The 17735-nt window shown below is 58.2% G+C and overlaps 2 protein-coding genes across 2 annotated transcripts; both read left to right on the forward strand.

Annotated features, from left to right (window-relative positions):
* The first annotated feature begins 825 nt into the window (after window positions 1-825).
* PRSS56 (serine protease 56) lies at window positions 826-6121 on the forward strand. The gene is made up of 13 exons (XM_002749939.7): window positions 826-1133; window positions 1771-1878; window positions 2229-2279; window positions 2384-2573; window positions 2942-3041; window positions 3128-3287; window positions 3486-3628; window positions 3851-4013; window positions 4203-4379; window positions 4472-4636; window positions 4740-4802; window positions 5178-5284; window positions 5640-6121. The coding sequence occupies exons 1-13, from the start codon at window positions 1037-1039 to the stop codon at window positions 5928-5930; spliced, it is 1815 nt and encodes a 604-aa protein (XP_002749985.4). The 5' UTR covers window positions 826-1036; the 3' UTR covers window positions 5931-6121.
* A 444-nt stretch (window positions 6122-6565) lies between these two features.
* CHRND (cholinergic receptor nicotinic delta subunit) lies at window positions 6566-16799 on the forward strand. Its single transcript, XM_035306074.3, has 12 exons — window positions 6566-6645; window positions 6906-7051; window positions 7760-7804; window positions 8208-8317; window positions 8444-8599; window positions 8805-8914; window positions 9876-10076; window positions 11223-11334; window positions 11413-11527; window positions 14042-14246; window positions 14335-14453; window positions 15299-16799. The coding sequence occupies exons 1-12, from the start codon at window positions 6594-6596 to the stop codon at window positions 15479-15481; spliced, it is 1554 nt and encodes a 517-aa protein (XP_035161965.3). The 5' UTR covers window positions 6566-6593; the 3' UTR covers window positions 15482-16799.
* Window positions 16800-17735: the final 936 nt, after the last annotated feature.

Raw genomic sequence — 17735 nt, forward strand, 5'->3', positions numbered from 1 at the left:
CCATGAATTGGGGAGCCTGGGCAGCACAGGAGGGCACTACTCTGCCCCAGGTGGTGACTCCATCCTAGGAGAGCTGTGTGGCCCTGCCCACAAGACTCCAGAAGAATCCCCACTGCTAGATCAGGGTCACGGAACAATGCCGGACAGGCAGAGCGGGCACCGTGCAGGGCCAGGGGGTCTGGGAGAGCGTCAGAAGCTGCTAGGGCCTGTCCTCCAGGAACTGGGCCACTGTGGGCCTTTCATCTCCCGCCTCCCTTTCTGCACCACTCCTGCGGCTGCCTGCCTCTGCCCCTTCCCACCCCATCACCCCCAGTGCGGCAATTACGGCGCTAATTAGGCTGCTTTGATCATCTTTAGAAATGGCCACATTGGGGAGGGACTCTGCCAAGCAATTAGGGGCAGAGGGGCGGGGAGATCCATGGCTTCCTCTGGGGGTGGGGCTGCTGAGAAACCCCAGACACCCTCTGCCCCCCTCCCTCCAGGAGTGTCTGCCCCTGTCATAGCTGTAGGCTCCTCAGGAGGCAGAGACAGATGGGGATGCACCCCCATCCCAGCCCTGGAGCCAGGGCCCGCCCCCACCCAGCAGCCCCCCTCTGCCTGGCCCACAGCCCAACCGTCAGCTCTTCTTCCCTGTCTTGGCCCCTTTGATGGAGCCGCAGAAACAAGGGCTCCTTTGACAGAAGGGGGGCTCAGAGCTGGGATGATGAGACTTCAAAGGTGAAGGTCAAGCCCACTACCCCACTCCTCCCCCAATCTTGGCCGTCCTCCCGTGCCCCCCTCCCCCAGGCTGTCCTCTATAAAGACCCTGCAGCCCCATTACCCTGTGGGCTCCTAGGAGTTAAGAGCCAGGTGAGGGCTGACCAGGGAGGCGGATAATTTTGATGTAAGAGAACGGGGTCATATGATTTGAGGGACAAGAATTCAGTGCCCGGGGGCAGAAAGGCAGCAGAAGGCGGGCACCAAAGGATAGGCACCAGGAAGGTGGACTCCAAAGAGGAGAGAGGACAGGGGTCTCTTACTCCAGCTCCTGGTCACCATGCTACTGGCTGTGCTGCTGCTGCTGCCTCTCCCAAGCTCATGGTTTGCCCATGGGCGCCCACTGTACACGCGCCTGCCCCCCAGCACCCTGCAAGGTAAGCCGGGCTGGTCTGAGAGCTGCAGAGTTGGGAGGAACGTAGAGGAGGTCGGACCCCAGGCAGGCGGAGACAGGAGAGCTTGTCACCCCACTCAAAAGGACCTTTGGCCCCTTCTGCCCACCCTGCTGCAAGAAGGGGCAAAGAACTGAGATCTAGGTGGGAGAGGAGTGGGGGAAGGTGCAGCGGGAAAGAAAGTGGAGCTGTCAGGCTCTGTCCAAAGGAACTGAGAGAAGGCCCTACGGGACAGACCGGGATAGCACCACTGCCTCGGCTGTCTGGGCCCAAGGTGGGCCACGCAAACACAGCTACTTTCAGTCAGTAAGCCTGAGTTCTGTGATGTCCGTATCTTTGGGGTGGTGTCTTAAAAAAAAATTAAGGAAAAGCACTTTGCAAAGATTCCAGTCCAGCTCAGTAGAATTAGGCAGATATCTCAGGTGAAAACCTGGAACCATGGCTCTGAGTGCTGGGCCCAGCGTCCCGGGGGCTCGCTCCCCTCCTCATCCCATCCCAGGCTCGGGGAGCCCAGCTTGTGTCCCCGTGGGACTCCCGAGGCAGGGCTCAGGGCTGGGGCCAGGAGGCTGAGGCTGAGGCTCTTCCCCAACCACAGGTGACTGTGTGCCCCCTGTCCCAGCAGTTCTGTCGGCCCAGGGGACTCAGGCGTTGCAGGCGGCCCAGAGGAGTGCCCAGTGGGCAATAAACCGAGTGGCGATGGAGATCCAGCACCGATCGCACGAGTGCCGAGGTGCCCACCCTGCCCCCTGTGCCCCAGTGAACTTGCTGCGTACCCTGGGCCCATGCTGCTGCCCCTGACCCTTCCCTTCAGTCTTCACGTCCCTCTTGGGGGCAGAGACTGACTTGGGCTGCAACCAAGGCCACTTTTGTGAAGGTCTGTCTCTCCAAATGGAAACCACATGCGAAACACTTGGCTCGGCTCGTGAAGTGACCGGGAGAAGTTCATGGTTGCTGAAACAGAACTCGAGTGGGCTGGAGGGTTGAGCGCAAAAGTAGAGATGGGGAGAGAGAGACGGCCCAGCCTGGCGTGAGGATAGGCAAGAGGTCGGCAGTAAGTCTCAAAGACGTGTTTCTCCGCAGGATCTGGGCGCCCCAGGCCTCAAGCTCCCCTTCAGGACCCACCTGAGCCAGGTGAGGCTGAAAAGTCTCCAGGGGGAAGGCCTGAGAGCCGGGTGGGCCTCAAAGGCGAGGATGGCCAGAACGTGTCCCTCGTGACACCCCTTGCGCCTTTCTAGGGCCGTGCGGCGAGAGGCGCCCGAGCACTGCCAACGTGACGCGGGCCCACGGCCGCATCGTGGGGGGCAGCGCGGCACCGCCCGGGGCCTGGCCCTGGCTGGTGAGGCTGCAGCTCGGTGGGCAGCCTCTGTGCGGCGGCGTCCTGGTGGCGGCGTCCTGGGTGCTCACGGCGGCGCACTGTTTTGTGGGGTAAGTCAGACCCCCAGACCCTCCCATCCGGGGTTCCCAGCACTGGGCCCCAACCTGCCGGGTTGTCCAGCGGGCGACGGGCGGAAAAGCTGGTCTCTGCTGACCCCTGGCGGCGGCTTTGCCCTGGGCTTCCCGGTCTCAAGGCGCCGCTTCCGACCCACCAGGATGCCAGCCCGGATGGGGTGGCACAGCCGGGAGCATTCGCCTCCTCTGGGACGAGACCCCTCCCTGGCCTGCCTTCCCTGCACCCAGGTGGAGAAATGCCCCGCCCCAGTGTTCCAGCGTGCGGGCGGAGGGGTAGGGTCCCCAAGGGACCCGCTGCACGCGCCCTTGTCCTTCCTGAGTCTCAGCCGCCTTTCGCCCCGCAGCGCCCCGAATGAACTTCTGTGGACTGTGACGCTGGCCGAGGGGCCCCGGGGGGAGCAAGCAGAGGAAGTGCCAGTGAACCGCATCCTGCCCCACCCCAAGGTGAGAAGGCAGTCCCTAGCCCCCGGAGCTCGGCACCGCACGCCCACCCGAGCCTCCTTGACCCTGCGCCGTCTCCCACTCCTCAGTTTGACCCGCGGACCTTCCACAACGACCTGGCCCTGGTGCAGCTGTGGACGCCAGTGAGCCCGGGGGGGACGGCGCGACCCGTGTGCCTGCCCCAGGAGCCCCAGGAGCCCCCTGCAGGCACCGCCTGTGCCATCGCGGGCTGGGGGGCCCTCTTCGAAGGTACTGGGCCTGGGTGAGCCGACACGTGGTGGGAAGAATTGGGGATCCGAGGTGATCGAGTGTGAGGAGGCCTGGCTGCCTTGGAAAAATGCTGCCTTTTCTTTCGAAGGGAGAGGAATTAAGGAGGGTGGCGGGAAGGGGACTCTTAAGGCGGGGCTCTTGCCTTCCACCCCTGAGCCTTCCACCCCTTCTCTGTAGACGGGCCTGAGGCTGAGGCAGTGAGGGAGGCCCGTGTTCCCCTGCTCAGCGCCGACACCTGCAGAAGGGCCCTGGGGTCCGGGCTGCGCCCCAGCACCATGCTCTGCGCCGGGTACCTGGCAGGGGGCGTGGACTCGTGCCAGGTATGAACCCAGTCTGATGAGAAAAGGCCGGCTGAGCCTCCCCAGGGCCAGGACAGCCTCCTTTCCTTCCATGTACGGCTGTCAATCGACTTCTCTGAGCCCCTCTGTCCTCATAGCTAAAATGGATACGAGCGGCAACTGCAGAAGAGCTCACACCTGCCGGGTGTAAGGCGGGCGTCATGGGGGCAGGTGAATGCAGCGTCCTCTCTCTTGACTCCACAGGGTGATTCCGGAGGCCCCCTGACCTGTTCTGAGCCTGGCCCCCGCCCTAGAGAGGTCCTGTTCGGAGTCACCTCCTGGGGGGACGGCTGCGGGGAGCCAGGGAAGCCCGGGGTCTATACTCGCGTGGCCGTGTTCAAGGACTGGCTCCAGGAACAGATGAGCGGTGAGCGCCCTCTTTCCAATGCCCTGTCCCCAGTATCCCGGCGACAGCCGTGGGACAAGCCCGTTTCCACCCGGCCCGTGCCCATTCCCAGCTCCCTTCTGCCTCAGGAAAGCCTGTCTACCTCCGGAGAAGGAATACGGGCTCCAGGGCCCCAAACAGAGGGTGAGCAGACCCCTGTCCCTCCCGCAGCAACCTCCTCCAGCCGCGAGCCCAGCTGCAGGGAGCTTCTCGCCTGGGACCCGCCCCAGGAGCTGGAGGCAGATGCCGCCCGACTCTGCGCCTTCTACGCCCGCCTGTGCCCGGGGTCCCAGGGCGCCTGTGCGCGCCTGGCGCACCAACAGTGCCTGCAGCGCCGGCGGCGATGCGGTGAGTATTGTTCCCCGGGATCCCGACCAGCGGCGGAGGGGAGGGGGCCCGGCCCGTCTCTGACCGCCGCTCCGACTCGGGTCCCGTTGCAGAGCTGCGCTCGCTGGCTCACACGCTGCTGGGTCTGCTGCGGAACGCCCAGGAGCTGCTCGGCCCGCGCCCGGGGCTGCGTCGCCTGGCCCCCGCCCTGGTTCGCCCCGCTCCAGCGCTCGTGGAGTCTCCCCGGCACCCCGCCCGCGAGCTGCGGCTGCACTCAGGTACCCCGCTCCCTCCGGCCCAGCCTAGCCCGGCCCGGCCCCACCTGCGCGGTGGAGCCACTTTCTCCGGCCGAGGTGGACCCCTAACCCTGCGCCTCTCCAGGATCGTGGGCTGCTAGCACTCGGTTCCCGAAGCGGAGGCCGGAGCCGCGCGGAGAAGCCAACGGTAATGACGCCCCCTGCCGACCTTCGGGAGGGGATAGGCCGAGGGCCTGGACGAGGTCGGAAGAGCTTCTGCGGGGGAGGGGTGCCAGCTCCTTGAAGCACTTGCCCCGTGGGGCCACAGGGTAGACTCGCTCTCCCCTCCCGCCATAGAGCAGATGACCGTTTTGGAGGATTTGCGGTTTTAGCCCTCAACAGTGTCAGAGGTGCTCTGCCTGGAGTTACCGCTTAACTTCTCCGAGCCTCAGTTTCCCCATCTATAGCATAAGGAAGATAAGTGTGCCTCCTGGGAGGCCGTCCTGAGGTGCTGGTGGGAATGCCACCCCCGGTTCCATACCCCTTCCGTTCCTTATTCCCGGGACCTCTCCTCTTCCTGCAGTCTGCCCTGGGCTGGAGCCCTTGCGACAGAAGTTGGCTGCCCTGCAGGGGGCCCACGCCTGGATCCTGCAGGTCCCCTCGGAGCACCTGGCCATGAACTTTCATGAGGTAGGTCCTCAGGCTTCCAGACTCCTTCATGGTGGTGCAGAGGGCCCAACCCCCATGCCCTCCCAGCAGCCTGGTTTCGCCTCTTCCCCAGCTCTGGGGGGAGGTAGAGGGTCCTAGGGGAAGGGAGTGGGGCCTGCGGAGTGTGGGCCAGGGCACTGGGGGTGGTGGTGGGGACAGTGAGTAGAGGGGAGGTTTGGGGTGTCCAAGTGAGCTGAAACAGCAGGGTTGTGAGGAGAAGGGGAGGAGCAAGGGTCGAGGTGAGAGTTTCTGGAGCCCAGCGGGAGGGGGGTGACCTCTGGGATTCCCACTCAGGAGTGAGTTTCTGGGCCCCTGATCCCCGCTCCTCCCTCTGTAGGTCCTGGCAGATCTGGGCTCCAAGACACTGACTGGGCTTTTCAGAGCCTGGGTGCAGGCAGGCTTGGGGGGCCGGCACGTGGCCTTCAGTGGCCTGGTGGGCCTGGAGCCGGCCACACTGGCTCGCAGCCTACCCCGGCTGCTGGTGCAGGCCCTGCAGGCCTTCCGCTTGGCTGCCCTGTCAGAAGGGGAGCCCGAGGGACCCTGGATGGATGTAGGGCAGGGTCCTGGGCTGGGGAGGAAGGGGCACCACCCACTCAACCCTCAGGTTCCCCCGGACAGGCAAGCATGAGCCATGTCTGGGCCGCAGCCCCTGGGGAGGACTTACTGCTCCTAGGGACTGAGAATGACAAACTCGCTGCACAGCTGGCTGGGTGTGTGCGGGTGGGATGGGGTGGGGGTCCTGGGCCCCCCATGTCTTCCCAGGTTTACAATCAGAGAATCACAGCTGCTTTAATAAATGTTATTTATAATACATGGAAACAACTCTGGAGCTTTCTTGGGATGGGGCCCGATGGGTGGGCATTCAGTCTCAGGGGTGGGGCCCAGACAAGGCTGCCTCTGGAAGCAGTTGGCAAGGGTCACAGAAGCTGGAAAGGGGCTGGAGGCCCCATCTAAGCCTCTCTCCTGCCTGCCGAGAAGTGGCAGCAGCTGGCCTGGCTGCCGCCCTGCCCCCTCTGCTGGCCCCAGTGCCCTGCATCTCTTCTCAGTGCCCCACCCCCACCGCTGCCAAGCTTCAGGGAGTCCCAGGCTGGGATCTTTGCCTCCTCATGTCCTTGGGCTTCTGCCCTGGCTGGCCCGCTCCCCACCACGATGAGGTGTCAGATTGTGCTTCCGGCAGCCTCTTCCCATTGACTCCCTCCTCCCCCCAACACCTGTCCCCTCTCCCACCCACCCTCATTCCACAGCCCTGTAGCCGGGAGGGGCAGATGCAAGTCCCAGTCAGAGGGTTGGGATGGAGGGGCCAGTGCTGATGCTGGGGCTGCTGGCCGCCCTGGCCGTGTTTGGTAAGGGTAGACATCTTTCCCCCCGTGGGGTCCCCAGTGATGTCCACTCGGCCCCATACTGCATGACCTCCTCTCACTCTCCCCACTCCCACTCTGCCATCTCTCCCTGTGAGGGCCACCTTCTGGGGTCCCCACTACCAGGGAGTGGTTGGATTCCTCCCCCCATCCCAACCTCATGGTCCAGCAAGACCTGAGGGCAGATTCCTCCCTGAGTCCCCTGCCCAGGGCCCCATTCAGTCCTTGTCCCTAACCCTCCCCAGGCAGCCAGGGGCTGAACGAGGAGGAGCGGCTGATCCGGCACCTGTTTCAAGAGAAGCGCTACAACAAGGAGCTCCGGCCCGTGGCAAACAAAGAGGAGAGTGTGGACGTCACCCTGTCCCTCACGCTCTCCAACCTCATCTCCCTGGTGAGAGGCCCTCGTGTGCTGGGTTGGGAGGGAGGGCAGGGACAGCTTCCCAGGACCGGGATAGCCATGGAGGCCCCACCTGGCCTATGGCCGCTCCTCCCTGGGAAATGTGTTTCGGCTGCTCTGTGCCCTGTGAAGCCTCTGTCCTTCCCCTCCAGCGTCAGCTCTGGAGTGTCCCCATCCACATGCACAGCATGTCACATCGGTGACACACTTCAGAGGCCACCTATCCTCTCTGCTCCCTGGCTGCCCATCTACTCCTGACTGCGAGTTTTCAGGGCCCAGATGCCATGGTATCCATGGGTGCCAGTAGAGAGTGGGTGAATGTAAGCTGGGTGACATGGCTCACACCTGTAGTCTCAGCACTTTGAGAATTTGAGGTGGGCGGATCACCTGAGGTCAGGAGTTCGAGACCAGCCTGGCCAACATGGTGAAAACCCATCTCTACTAAAAATACAAGAATTAACCAAGAGTGATGGCATGCGCCTATAATCCCAGCTACTAGGGAAGCTGAGGCAGGAGAATTGCTTGAACCTGGGAGGCAGAGGTTGCAGATTGCAGTGAGCCAAGATCATACCACTGTATTTCAGCCTTGGCGATTGAGCAAGACTCCATCTCAAAACAAAAAGAGAGAGAGAGAGAATGGGTTAATGTGTGTGGGTAAAAGAATGATGTGGCCTGAAGGATGGCCCTCTCATCTGATTACAGAAAGAAGTGGAGGAGACCCTCACTACCAATGTGTGGATAGAGCACGTAAGAATACCTCTCACAGAGCCGCTGACGTGGTGGGGGAGTCAGGGTTTCCTTCACCTAGTGCCCTCACCAGCCCTAATGGCACCTTCAAGTGGATTAGGATTCATGTGTTGGAAAATTGCTACCTTATCTTGATTTTTATTAGAAAACACTCTCCTGCCAAAAGTCCACAATACAGACACAGCTCGTCTATGCCCACAGTGGAAATAATGATCTCTTAGTCGTGCAGTGAGCATCCTACACAGCTGTCCCTGACAGACCTGAATCTGCTCTCTGTACCTGCCTTCCCAAACCTCTTTTGTCACGGCTCTCAGACCCTGTTCAACCTTCTCTCGGGGAAGTGGGGGGGTCAGGAGGCTGGCCGGCTGCAGAGCGCACTGCTGACGTGCCTCCGGGCTTCCAGGGCTGGACAGACAGCCGGCTGATGTGGAATGCTGAAGAATTTGGAAACATCAGTGTCCTGCGCCTGCCCTCCGACATGGTGTGGCTCCCAGAGATTGTGCTGGAGAACAAGTTGAGCAAGTGGCCCCAACCTCCCCGCTGTCACCCTGCCTCCTTGCTTAAGCCTCCTCTGCCTCCCACAGCTCTGCCAGTCCTGAGTGGCCAGAGCTCACTGTGGTTCTCGTCCCTGTCCCCCAGCAATGACGGCTCCTTCCAGATCTCCTACTCCTGCAACGTGCTCGTCTATGACTATGGCTTTGTGTACTGGCTGCCACCTGCCATCTTCCGCTCCTCCTGCCCCATCTCTGTCACCTATTTCCCCTTCGACTGGCAGAACTGCTCCCTCAAGTTCAGGTGGGCCCATTTCCCCAGCCACCCCTCACCCCAAGGCACCCTACCAGGGGCCAAAGGAAGTGACTGAAGTGTCCTCAGGCAGAGCCTCTGCCCTGTCTGGATGAGTGCCACCCTCCCCGGTAACCGTCCTCCCTCACCAACCCTCCCCTACTCTGTGGCCCCAACCAGTGGCCGAGTGTCACTGTCTGCCTATTGCCCTCCCCAGCTCCCTCAAGTACACAGCCAAAGAGATCACCCTGAGCCTGAAGCAGGATGTCGAAGACGATCGTAACTACCCCGTGGAGTGGATCATCATTGACCCTGAAGGCTTCACAGGTGCTGGGAGCAGCCACTGGTGGGCAGGCAGGTCCCTCAGACATAAACGCACAGACACAGATGCACTGACACTGCCCACCCCAAAGATACACACGTGCACACACACACACCTAAGACACAGACACACAGCTATTCACACATGCAGCTAGATACAGATGGGCAGACACGTGCCTGCCCACAGAGGCACCCAGACACTCACACTTCCTGAAGGCAAAGATATCCCAACAGCAGAGAGAGATGGTGCCAGGGCCCTCCCCATGTCCCTGCCCAGGCGTGGAAGTCATGCCTTTCATAAGGGAGATGCCTGTGGCTGATGGGTTTCATCCTTCCTGGGCCTGGAGAGCCCAGGGGTGTGGTTGGCAGGGGTGTGTCATCCCAATGGGGGGGCATGTCAACCCTCCTGTCATCCTCATCCCCGCTCTGTGCCCAGGCTCAGATTCTCCGTGGGGCCTACCATTCGCCCCGTCGGTCAGAAGGATCCTGTCCCACTGTCCCAGGCTGGCACATCATGGCAGGGATAGTTTCACTCTCACTGGCTCATTATTACCCCCAAGGCCCAGGCCTAGGGGGAGCAGCTCAGTTAATGTCGACAAGGCTTTCTTTGTCTTGGAAGACATGCTCAGCGTCTGAGAGCATTTGTTTGACTCGGTGCCTCTAATCTGCAATACCTATTGTTGGCTCAGGTATCTTTTGAGCCAAAACACATTCTTTATTTGAGCCCTGTATGGACTCAGCTTCTATTTTTTCCAAAAAGAGGAAAAAAAGATCAGTCACAGAGGAAAATTTCCCCCTCACAGATGGAAACTTCCACCCCAGTCAATGATGCCCACCAAAGGGACCCCAGACAGCCCTGCCACGTGTCTGGACTGGCTCGCTCCACCCAGCCCTTCATTCTGTCCCGAGGCCCCGCCCAGCCCCCTTGTCCCAGCCTGAGCCTAAGGTGTACATGTGCCTCCCACAGAGAACGGGGAATGGGAGATAGTCCACCGGCCGGCCAGGGTCAACGTGGACCCCAGAGCCCCTCTGGACAGCCCCAACCGCCAGGACGTCACCTTCTACCTCATCATCCGCCGCAAGCCCCTCTTCTACATCATCAACATTCTGGTGCCCTGTGTGCTCATCTCCTTCATGGTCAACCTGGTCTTCTACCTCCCGGCCGACAGTGAGCCTCCAGGCCCCACCCCCTGCTCCCTGCCGAAAGCCCACCCAAGCACAAGCAGCCCCAGCCCTGCCCCTCACTTCCTCCTGGGAGCCACCTGGGGTCTCCATTCCTGGAGCTCCCCGCCCTCGAGGGGCCCAGGTGTGAGGGCCAGGTGGCCGCCCAGGAGGAGGGCTGTAGGACCCTGTGCGACATCCCCAAATGGACAGGGCAGGGTATTTCCAAGATGCTACTTCCCCTCAACTCTCGGAAGAACTGCCAAGCTGTCCCTCTGTCAGGATAGAGACCAAGTCTCTCGTGGTCACCAGTGTGTGACCGTGGGCCCTGAACACAGGAGACCCTCAACATTTGAACCAGTGGGTGAATAACGGTCTCTAGGACAGCAGGGTGTGAAGCAGAAAAACCCCTGATGCCCACCCTGACTCTAGGAGGCAGTGGTTTACAAGTTCAGAATATTTACTACGAGCAGGGCACAGTGAGTCCCAAGGTCAAAGGCCACCCAGCCCCTGCCCCTGGCAGACAGGGTAGAAACCTCAGGATTTGAAGAGGGAGAAGGGGGCACATTCCATCTGCAGTGGGGTGGGAGGGCTCCTAGAGGAGGGGGGGGTGAGTGGACTTGAGCAGCACAGGGTGGGCCACCCCAGGCAGGAGGAGCAATGCTGATGAGGAGGGGCCGGGCAGGGGCTGAGGGGACCTCATAGTGGAGCCCCACTTCCCACCCTTTGCATCACATGCAGGAGCTCAGGTGGGAAGAGGAGGATGGCACTGGCCTGGGGTCTTTGAGTAAGGGGCTGGGAGTTGGGGTGTTTTCCTGGTGGTGTAAGGATACCCTGGTGCTTTCTGAGCAGGGAGCGACACACAGATCTGTGCTCCAGGAGGGTTCAGTGGCGGGGGTAGGCTAATGGTGACAGCTGATGTCTCTCTCACCACATTTAACAGCTGAGAAAACTGACGCACAGAGAGGTTGGACTACTTGCCCAAGGTCACCCAGCTAGTAAGTGGCAGAGCTGAGATTTACACCCAGGCACTCTATCTCCATAGCCCATGATTTCCATCAGGGTACCATGGTGCAAACAGAGGTGCCAGGGGCCACAGCGGGACCCGCTAGGACTGGGGCCCCAAGGACACAGCTAAGTCTGGCTTTCCCAGGTGGTGAGAAGACATCAGTGGCCATCTCCGTGCTCCTGGCTCAGTCCGTCTTCCTGCTGCTCATCTCCAAGCGGCTACCCGCCACATCCATGGCCATCCCCCTCATCGGCAAGTGAGTGGCACCCAAGCCCAGCTCCCCACTGCTGGCCCAGCCCAGCCCTGGGGCTCCAAGCTGAGTGTGTGCCCACAGGTTCCTGCTCTTCGGCATGGTGCTAGTCACCGTGGTCGTGGTGATCTGTGTCATCGTGCTCAACATCCACTTTCGAACACACAGCACCCATGTGCTGTCCGAGGGGGTCAAGAAGGTGAGCACTCAGCCTGGCACGATGGCTCACCGCTGTAGTCCTGGCACTTGGGGAGGCTGAGGCAGGAGAATTGTTTGAGCCTGGGAGTTGGAGACTAGCCTGGGCAGCATAGTGACTCCCTTGTCTCTACAAAAAAAAAAAAAAAATAGCCAGCTGTGGTGGCACATGCTTGTAGTTCCAGCTACCCACTTGAGCCTGAGAGGTCAAAGCTGCAGTGAGCTGCGATGGCACCGGTGCACTCCACCCTGGGCAACAGAGTGAGACCTGGTCTCAAAAAAAAAACATAAAGAAAATGAGCACTCTCAATAGTCAAAAGCTGGAGATTGAGCCAGGTACAGTGGCTCACGCCTGGAGTCAGCTACTCAGGAGGCTGAGGTGGGAGGATCAGTAGAACCCAGGAGTTGGAGGTTGCAATGTGCTATGATCACACCACTGCACCCCAGCCTGGGCAACAGATCGAGATCTTGTCTCTTAAAAAATAATAATTAAAAAAGCGGGGCCAGGCACAGTAGCTCACGCCTGTAATTCCAGCACTTTGGGAGGCCGAAGCAGGCGGATCACCTGAGGTCGAGTTCGAGATCAGCCTGGCCAACATGGTGACCTACTAAAAATACAAAAATTACCCAGGCATGGTGGTGGGTGCCTGTAATCCCAGCTACTCAGGAGGCTGAGGTACGAGAATTTCTTGAACCCAGGAGGTGGAGGTTGCAGTGACCCAAGATTACAGCACTGCACTCCAGCCTGGGCAACAAGAATGAAATGCTGTCTCCAAAAAAAAATTTAAAAAGCTGGAAGTTGTCCAAAGGCCATCTGCAGAATAGGCAAAGACACTGGGCATATCCTCCCATGCGAGTGCTGCTCAGCAGTGCAGAAGCACCAGCAGCTGCTGCACCCCTTCACGCGTGAACCTCCTGGCACAGTGTTCCATGAAACAAACCAGAGGCAGGCCGGGCACGGTGGCTCATGCCTGTAATCCAGCACTTTGGGAGGCCAAGGTGGGTGGATCACCAGAGGTCAGGAGTTCAAGACCAGCCTGGCCAACATAGTGAAACCCCGTCTCTACTAAAAATACAAAAGTTAGCTGGGCATGGTGGTGAGCACTTGTAATCCCAGCTACTCAGGAGGCTGAGGCAGGAGAATGGCTTGAACCTGGGAGGCAGAGGTTGCAGTGAGCTGAGATCGCGCCACTGCACTCCAGCCTGGGTGACAGAGTGAGACTGAAAAGAAAAGAAAAGAAAAAAGAAACCAGATGCAGCAGCAAACTGCAGGATTCGCTTTGTAAAAAATTCAAGAACAGGCAAAACCAGTGCTTGGTGACAGAAGTCAGAATGGCGGCTGTATCTGGAGCTGGGAGGGAACTGAGCCGGGGCAGGTGTGAGGGAGATTTTTGGAGATCGTGTTCACTATCTCATCTGGGTGGTGATTACCCAGTAGAACGCCTCTGTAAAAATTCACCTAGCTGTATACTTAAGATTTGCTCATTCCACTGTAAGCTGCAACTCAGAAGGAAGAAGGGGAGGACTGAGCAGCCAGGGTGCTCGGGAGGGGGTGCCCTTCCTTCTTGGCCACTACAGAGCAGGCTGGCTGTTCTGAAGGCAGTTTAGCAACTCTTTTTTTTTTTTTTTGAGATGGAGTCTCGCTCTGTCGGACAGGCTAGAGTGCAATGGTTCCATCTCAGCTCACTGCAACCTCTGCCTCCCAGTTTCAAGTGATTCTCCTGCCTCAGCCTCCTGAGTAGCTGGGATTACAGGCACCCACCACCACACCTGGCTAATTTTTGTGTTTTCAGTAGAGACAGGGTTTCACCATGTTGGCCAGGGTGGTCTTGAACTCCTGACCTCAGGCTATCTGCCCACCTTAACCTCCCAACCTGCTGGGACTAGAGGCATGAGCCACCGCACCCAGCCTTAGCAACTCTTTTTGTCCTTCAGCATTTGATGGGGGAGAGCCTAGCATTTGGGGCATTTACCCTACTTTTTGGTCTTTAACCATTTTTAGTGAGTGGGTTCTGCTCCGAACCGTGGGTGATGTGGGAGAGCTGGAAGCAACCTACATGTGCATCAGCAGGAGGTTGGGGGCATCAATGACAGAGTCAGACTTGGGAGCACCTTGTGGAAGCCAGGAATGAAGTCACAGATGTTAGGACATGTAAAGGTCACTCCATGTTTGTAAAATGGCCTTTCTTGGGAGGGCGCGGTGGCTCACATCTGTCATCCTAGCATCTTGGGAGGCCAAAGTGGACTGATCATGAGGTCAAGAGATCGAGACCATCTTGGCTGACATGGTGAAACCCTGTCTCTACTAAAAATATAAAAATTAGCTGCATGTGTTGGTGCATGCCTGTGATCTCAGCTACTTGGGAGGCTGAAACAGGAGAATCACTTGAACCCGGGAGGTGGAGGTTGCAGTGAGCCAAGATCACACCACTGTGCTCCAGCCTAGCACCAGAGTGACACTCTGTCTCAAAAGAAAAAAAAAAATTGCCTTTCTTGTGGCCCCTTGACATGGCCCCAGCTCTTCCTGGAGACGCTGCCGGAGCTCCTGCACATGTCCCGCCCGGCGGAGGATGGACCCAGCCCCGGGGTCCTGGTGCGGAGGAGCAGCTCCCTGGGCTACATGTCCAAAGCAGAGGAGTACTTCTCGCTCAAGTCCCGCAGCGACCTCATGTTCGAGAAGCAGTCAGAGCGGCATGGGCTGGCCCGGCGCCTCACCACTGCACGTGGGTCCCTGCTGGTTTTGGTTTTCAGCCCATCTGTGGGAGATGGGTGGGGGCAGGTCTCACACCCTCTCTGGCCCCTTGTCTATAGGCCGGCCCCCAGCAAGCTCCGAGCAGGCCCAGCAGGAACTCTTCAGTGAGCTGAAGCCAGCTGTGGACGGGGCAAACTTCATTGTTAACCACATGAGGGACCAGAACAATTACAATGAGGTAAGAGGCCACAGGACTGCCATGCACAGGTGTTCAAGCTGGGCACTGATTAAGTGTATCCTATCTTTTTGTTGTTGTTTTGTTTTCTCGTGTGCGTGTTTTGTTTTTTTTAATTTCTTTGTTTCTTTTAAGTGTATCCTATCTTAAGATGGCAGGGCAACTTAGATCACAGCAACTTAGATGAAGGAGTTAATGTGATACAGATTCCAGGCACGCAACACAGCAGCACTGGGGCCAGGCACACACACATAGGCACAGCCCCAGCCTGTCCAGGCCACACTCCAAGCATCCCTTAGGGTCCCTTCTTTCTCCCAGCTGCCAATCATTTTCTGTCCCTACTCAGTTTCAAGCGTGATGCTCCCAGACAACCAGACATTTACAAGGTAGCCATATATGGCTATTCAACATTATACAACTTGTAAAAATTCTCTCTTGAGAAAAGTGCACCTTTTCCCAATTCACATAGGGACTGGCAGCAGACCTGACTTGCTGGGGTGGGGGAGAGAGAGGAGAGGGAGGAAAGGGGCCTGTCCACGTTCCTTGGCCCCCAAGAGAGACCTCTGGGCCCCAGCTCCTCTCCAGCCCCAGAGCCCTGTGCTAGAGTGGAGAGGGAGGCTAGGGTCTATTCTCTGCCTCCTCAACAGAGTGACCAGCGCTGTCTGTGGCCAGAGGGGCCTGGGCCCTTTTTGGGGACAAGCTGGCATATCCTGTCTGCTGCAAGCCCGAGGCAGCCTCTGCAGACACACTGAGCCGTGCCTCTACCTCCCTGGCTGGGCCCCAGCTTGGGGGTGGGGCTCTGTGGTCTGAGCCCCTTCTCTCCCCACTCTCTCTTCCCCCACCCACAGGAGAAAGACAGCTGGAACCGGGTGGCCCGCACAGTGGACCGCCTCTGCCTGTTTGTGGTGACACCTGTTATGGTGGTGGGCACAGCCTGGATCTTCCTGCAGGGGGTCTATAACCAGCCCCCACCCCAGCCTTTCCCCGGAGACCCCTACTCCTACCACGTGGAGGACAAGCGCTTCATCTAGGGTGGGCTGTGGGGGAGCCAGGAGACAGCAGGTCTGAGAGGAGCCACAGTCCCTCGTGAGACCGACTCCTAGCCCTGAGGCTCTCACCCCTTAGGCTGGGCAGAGTCCGAGGAAGGGAGGGAGCAGCCACTCCTCAAGGCTCAGTGGTTCCTCTGCAAATCAACACAGGGGCCACCTGAGATAGTCTGAGGGTGGACGTCGGCTAGAGGGGGTGGGCAGGAAGATTTGGGGGGAAGCAGGAGGCTGGCTTAGGGGCCAGTGGGGAGGCCACTCAAGGGGAAAGCTCGGATTGGGGTGAGACAGTTAGGGCCCTTCTCTGCTCCCCCTCCTGCAAGGCATGGGATAGAGCAGGCAGGAATCTGCACCTTTACTCTCTGGCTCCCCCAGCTTCCCTCTTCCCACCCACCCTTCAATTTCAGGCTTCTGAGACCTTACCTGGGACTGAGGTTGAGGACACCTCCCTTCCTCCAAACCCGAGTGTCCTTTCCCAGCTCTTTGTGCCTTGACCACTCTGCCTAGGTCCCTTTGGGAAGCTGAGGACTGGAGTGGAAAGGTCAGGATCAACATCCACAAAGACTTGGGGTCAGCCTGAGGTTGCATGCACAGTTCTAGAGGACTGGAACTCAGAGCCCTGTCCCTCAGCACCTACTCCTCCCCAAATTAGGGTTGTCATGCATTATTTGGGAGCATACATATTCTAAAAAATCATTGGTCATTTATCTGAAATTTGTCCTGTGTTTTTATTTGCTAAATCTAGCAACCCTATCCCAAAGGCAGCCTCCACTCAGTCCTATCCTGAGATCTAAAGGCCAAGGCTGCAGGAATTGAGAGACAAGGGTCTGTTTGTATGGCAGCCCACTTCCAAGATGGCCCCAGCAATTCCCAATACTCACAGTCTTGTGCAGTCCCCTGGCTCTGTACCAGGGTGGGTCTGGGTAACCAATAGAATGAGGCAGAGGTGATGGTACCTCACTTCTCATATTTGGTTAGGAAACACATCATGGCCTCTTTCTTGTTCATTCATCCTCATTCTCACATCGGTTGGATCTCTCACTTTGGGGGAACCAGCTGGCATATTGAGGAGCCCTATGGAGAGGCTCACATGGCAAGGAACTAAGGCCTCCCACCAACAGCGACATGAGTGAATGTGGAAGTGAATCCTCTGCCTCAGTAGGGCCTTCGGATGAGATCACAGCCCAGTAGACATCTTTTGTGCATCCCCATGAAAGTTCCTGAGCCAGAACCCCAGCTAAGTGGCTCCTGGATTCCTGACCCCCAGAAACTGTGTGAGATAATAAATGTGTGTTGTTTTAAGTGACAGAGTTTTGGTGTCATTTATTACACCAGCAGTGTGACTTTGAGCCACTCCTCATCTCTTAGCTTCCATTTTCTTATCTGCAAAATGTGTGTCTAATAAGTCCTAGTCATGGGATGTTGTGAAAATTGAATTTCCAGTGGGATTATTTTCATGTAACCTGCACATTGAATGGGTGGCGATTCAACCTGTTTCTCTCAGGGGGCACTGGTAACCTCATTAACTCAGATACTCAGAAGGCGACATTTTTAATGCTGCGTTGTAACCAAGGGAAAAGAAAAACCATTTAAAACCAAAACAGACCCTAGTTACTTCTGCTTTCTAGCATGAACTATTCACAAAATTCAAAGTACAAAGCTTTAACTTTCCTTTCTAAATAGGAAAGCCAGCTTGTTCTCACACCTGTCAGGTGAGCAGAAACTCCAAGACTTCCCAGGAACAATCTGTCAGCTCAGGGAGGGCCTGTCTTATGCACAGAGATGAGAGAGGGTCAGCCAGGCACAGTGGCTAATGCCTGTAATCCCAGCACTTTGGGAGGCTGAGGTGGGCGGGTAATGAAGTCGGGAGATCGAGACCATCCTGGCTAACATGGTGAAACTCTGTCTCTACTAAAAATACAAAAAATTAGCCAGGTGTGGTGGTACATGCTTATAGTCCCAGCTACTCAGGAGGCTGAGGCAGGAGAATCACTTGAACCTGGGAGGTGGAGGTTACAGTGAGCCAAGACGGCGCCACTGCACTCCAGCCTGGGTAACAGAGCAAGACTCTATCTCAAAAAAAAAAAAAAAAAAAAAAAGAGTGTGCCTAGGACCCTCAGTCACAGTCTTTGCTTCTCTCTGTCTTGTGGTGGCGCTAATGGCAGCAGGTCTCGGTCCACCAGGCGAGTCCTCAGTTCTATTAGGCCCGGCTCAAGTGGCTGTGGACTTCCAGAGGAGACAA

The sequence above is a fragment of the Callithrix jacchus genome, chromosome 6, assembly GCF_049354715.1.
Source record: "Callithrix jacchus isolate 240 chromosome 6, calJac240_pri, whole genome shotgun sequence".
NCBI lineage: Eukaryota > Metazoa > Chordata > Mammalia > Primates > Cebidae > Callithrix > Callithrix jacchus.

Excerpts from the sequence above, each read along its gene's own strand:
- PRSS56 (XM_002749939.7), top strand. The coding sequence starts at position 1,037 with ATGCTACTGGCTGTGCTGCTGCTGCTGCCTCTCCCAAGCTCATGGTTT. Across the intron at positions 2,280-2,383 it reads TCAGGACCCACCTGAGCCAG|GGCCGTGCGGCGAGAGGCGC; the intron begins GTGAGGCTGAAA and ends GCGCCTTTCTAG. Across the intron at positions 4,637-4,739 it reads CGAGCTGCGGCTGCACTCAG|GATCGTGGGCTGCTAGCACT; the intron begins GTACCCCGCTCC and ends GCGCCTCTCCAG.
- CHRND (XM_035306074.3), top strand. The coding sequence starts at position 6,594 with ATGGAGGGGCCAGTGCTGATGCTGGGGCTGCTGGCCGCCCTGGCCGTG. Across the intron at positions 6,646-6,905 it reads GGCCGCCCTGGCCGTGTTTG|GCAGCCAGGGGCTGAACGAG; the intron begins GTAAGGGTAGAC and ends AACCCTCCCCAG. Across the intron at positions 8,915-9,875 it reads TGACCCTGAAGGCTTCACAG|AGAACGGGGAATGGGAGATA; the intron begins GTGCTGGGAGCA and ends TGCCTCCCACAG.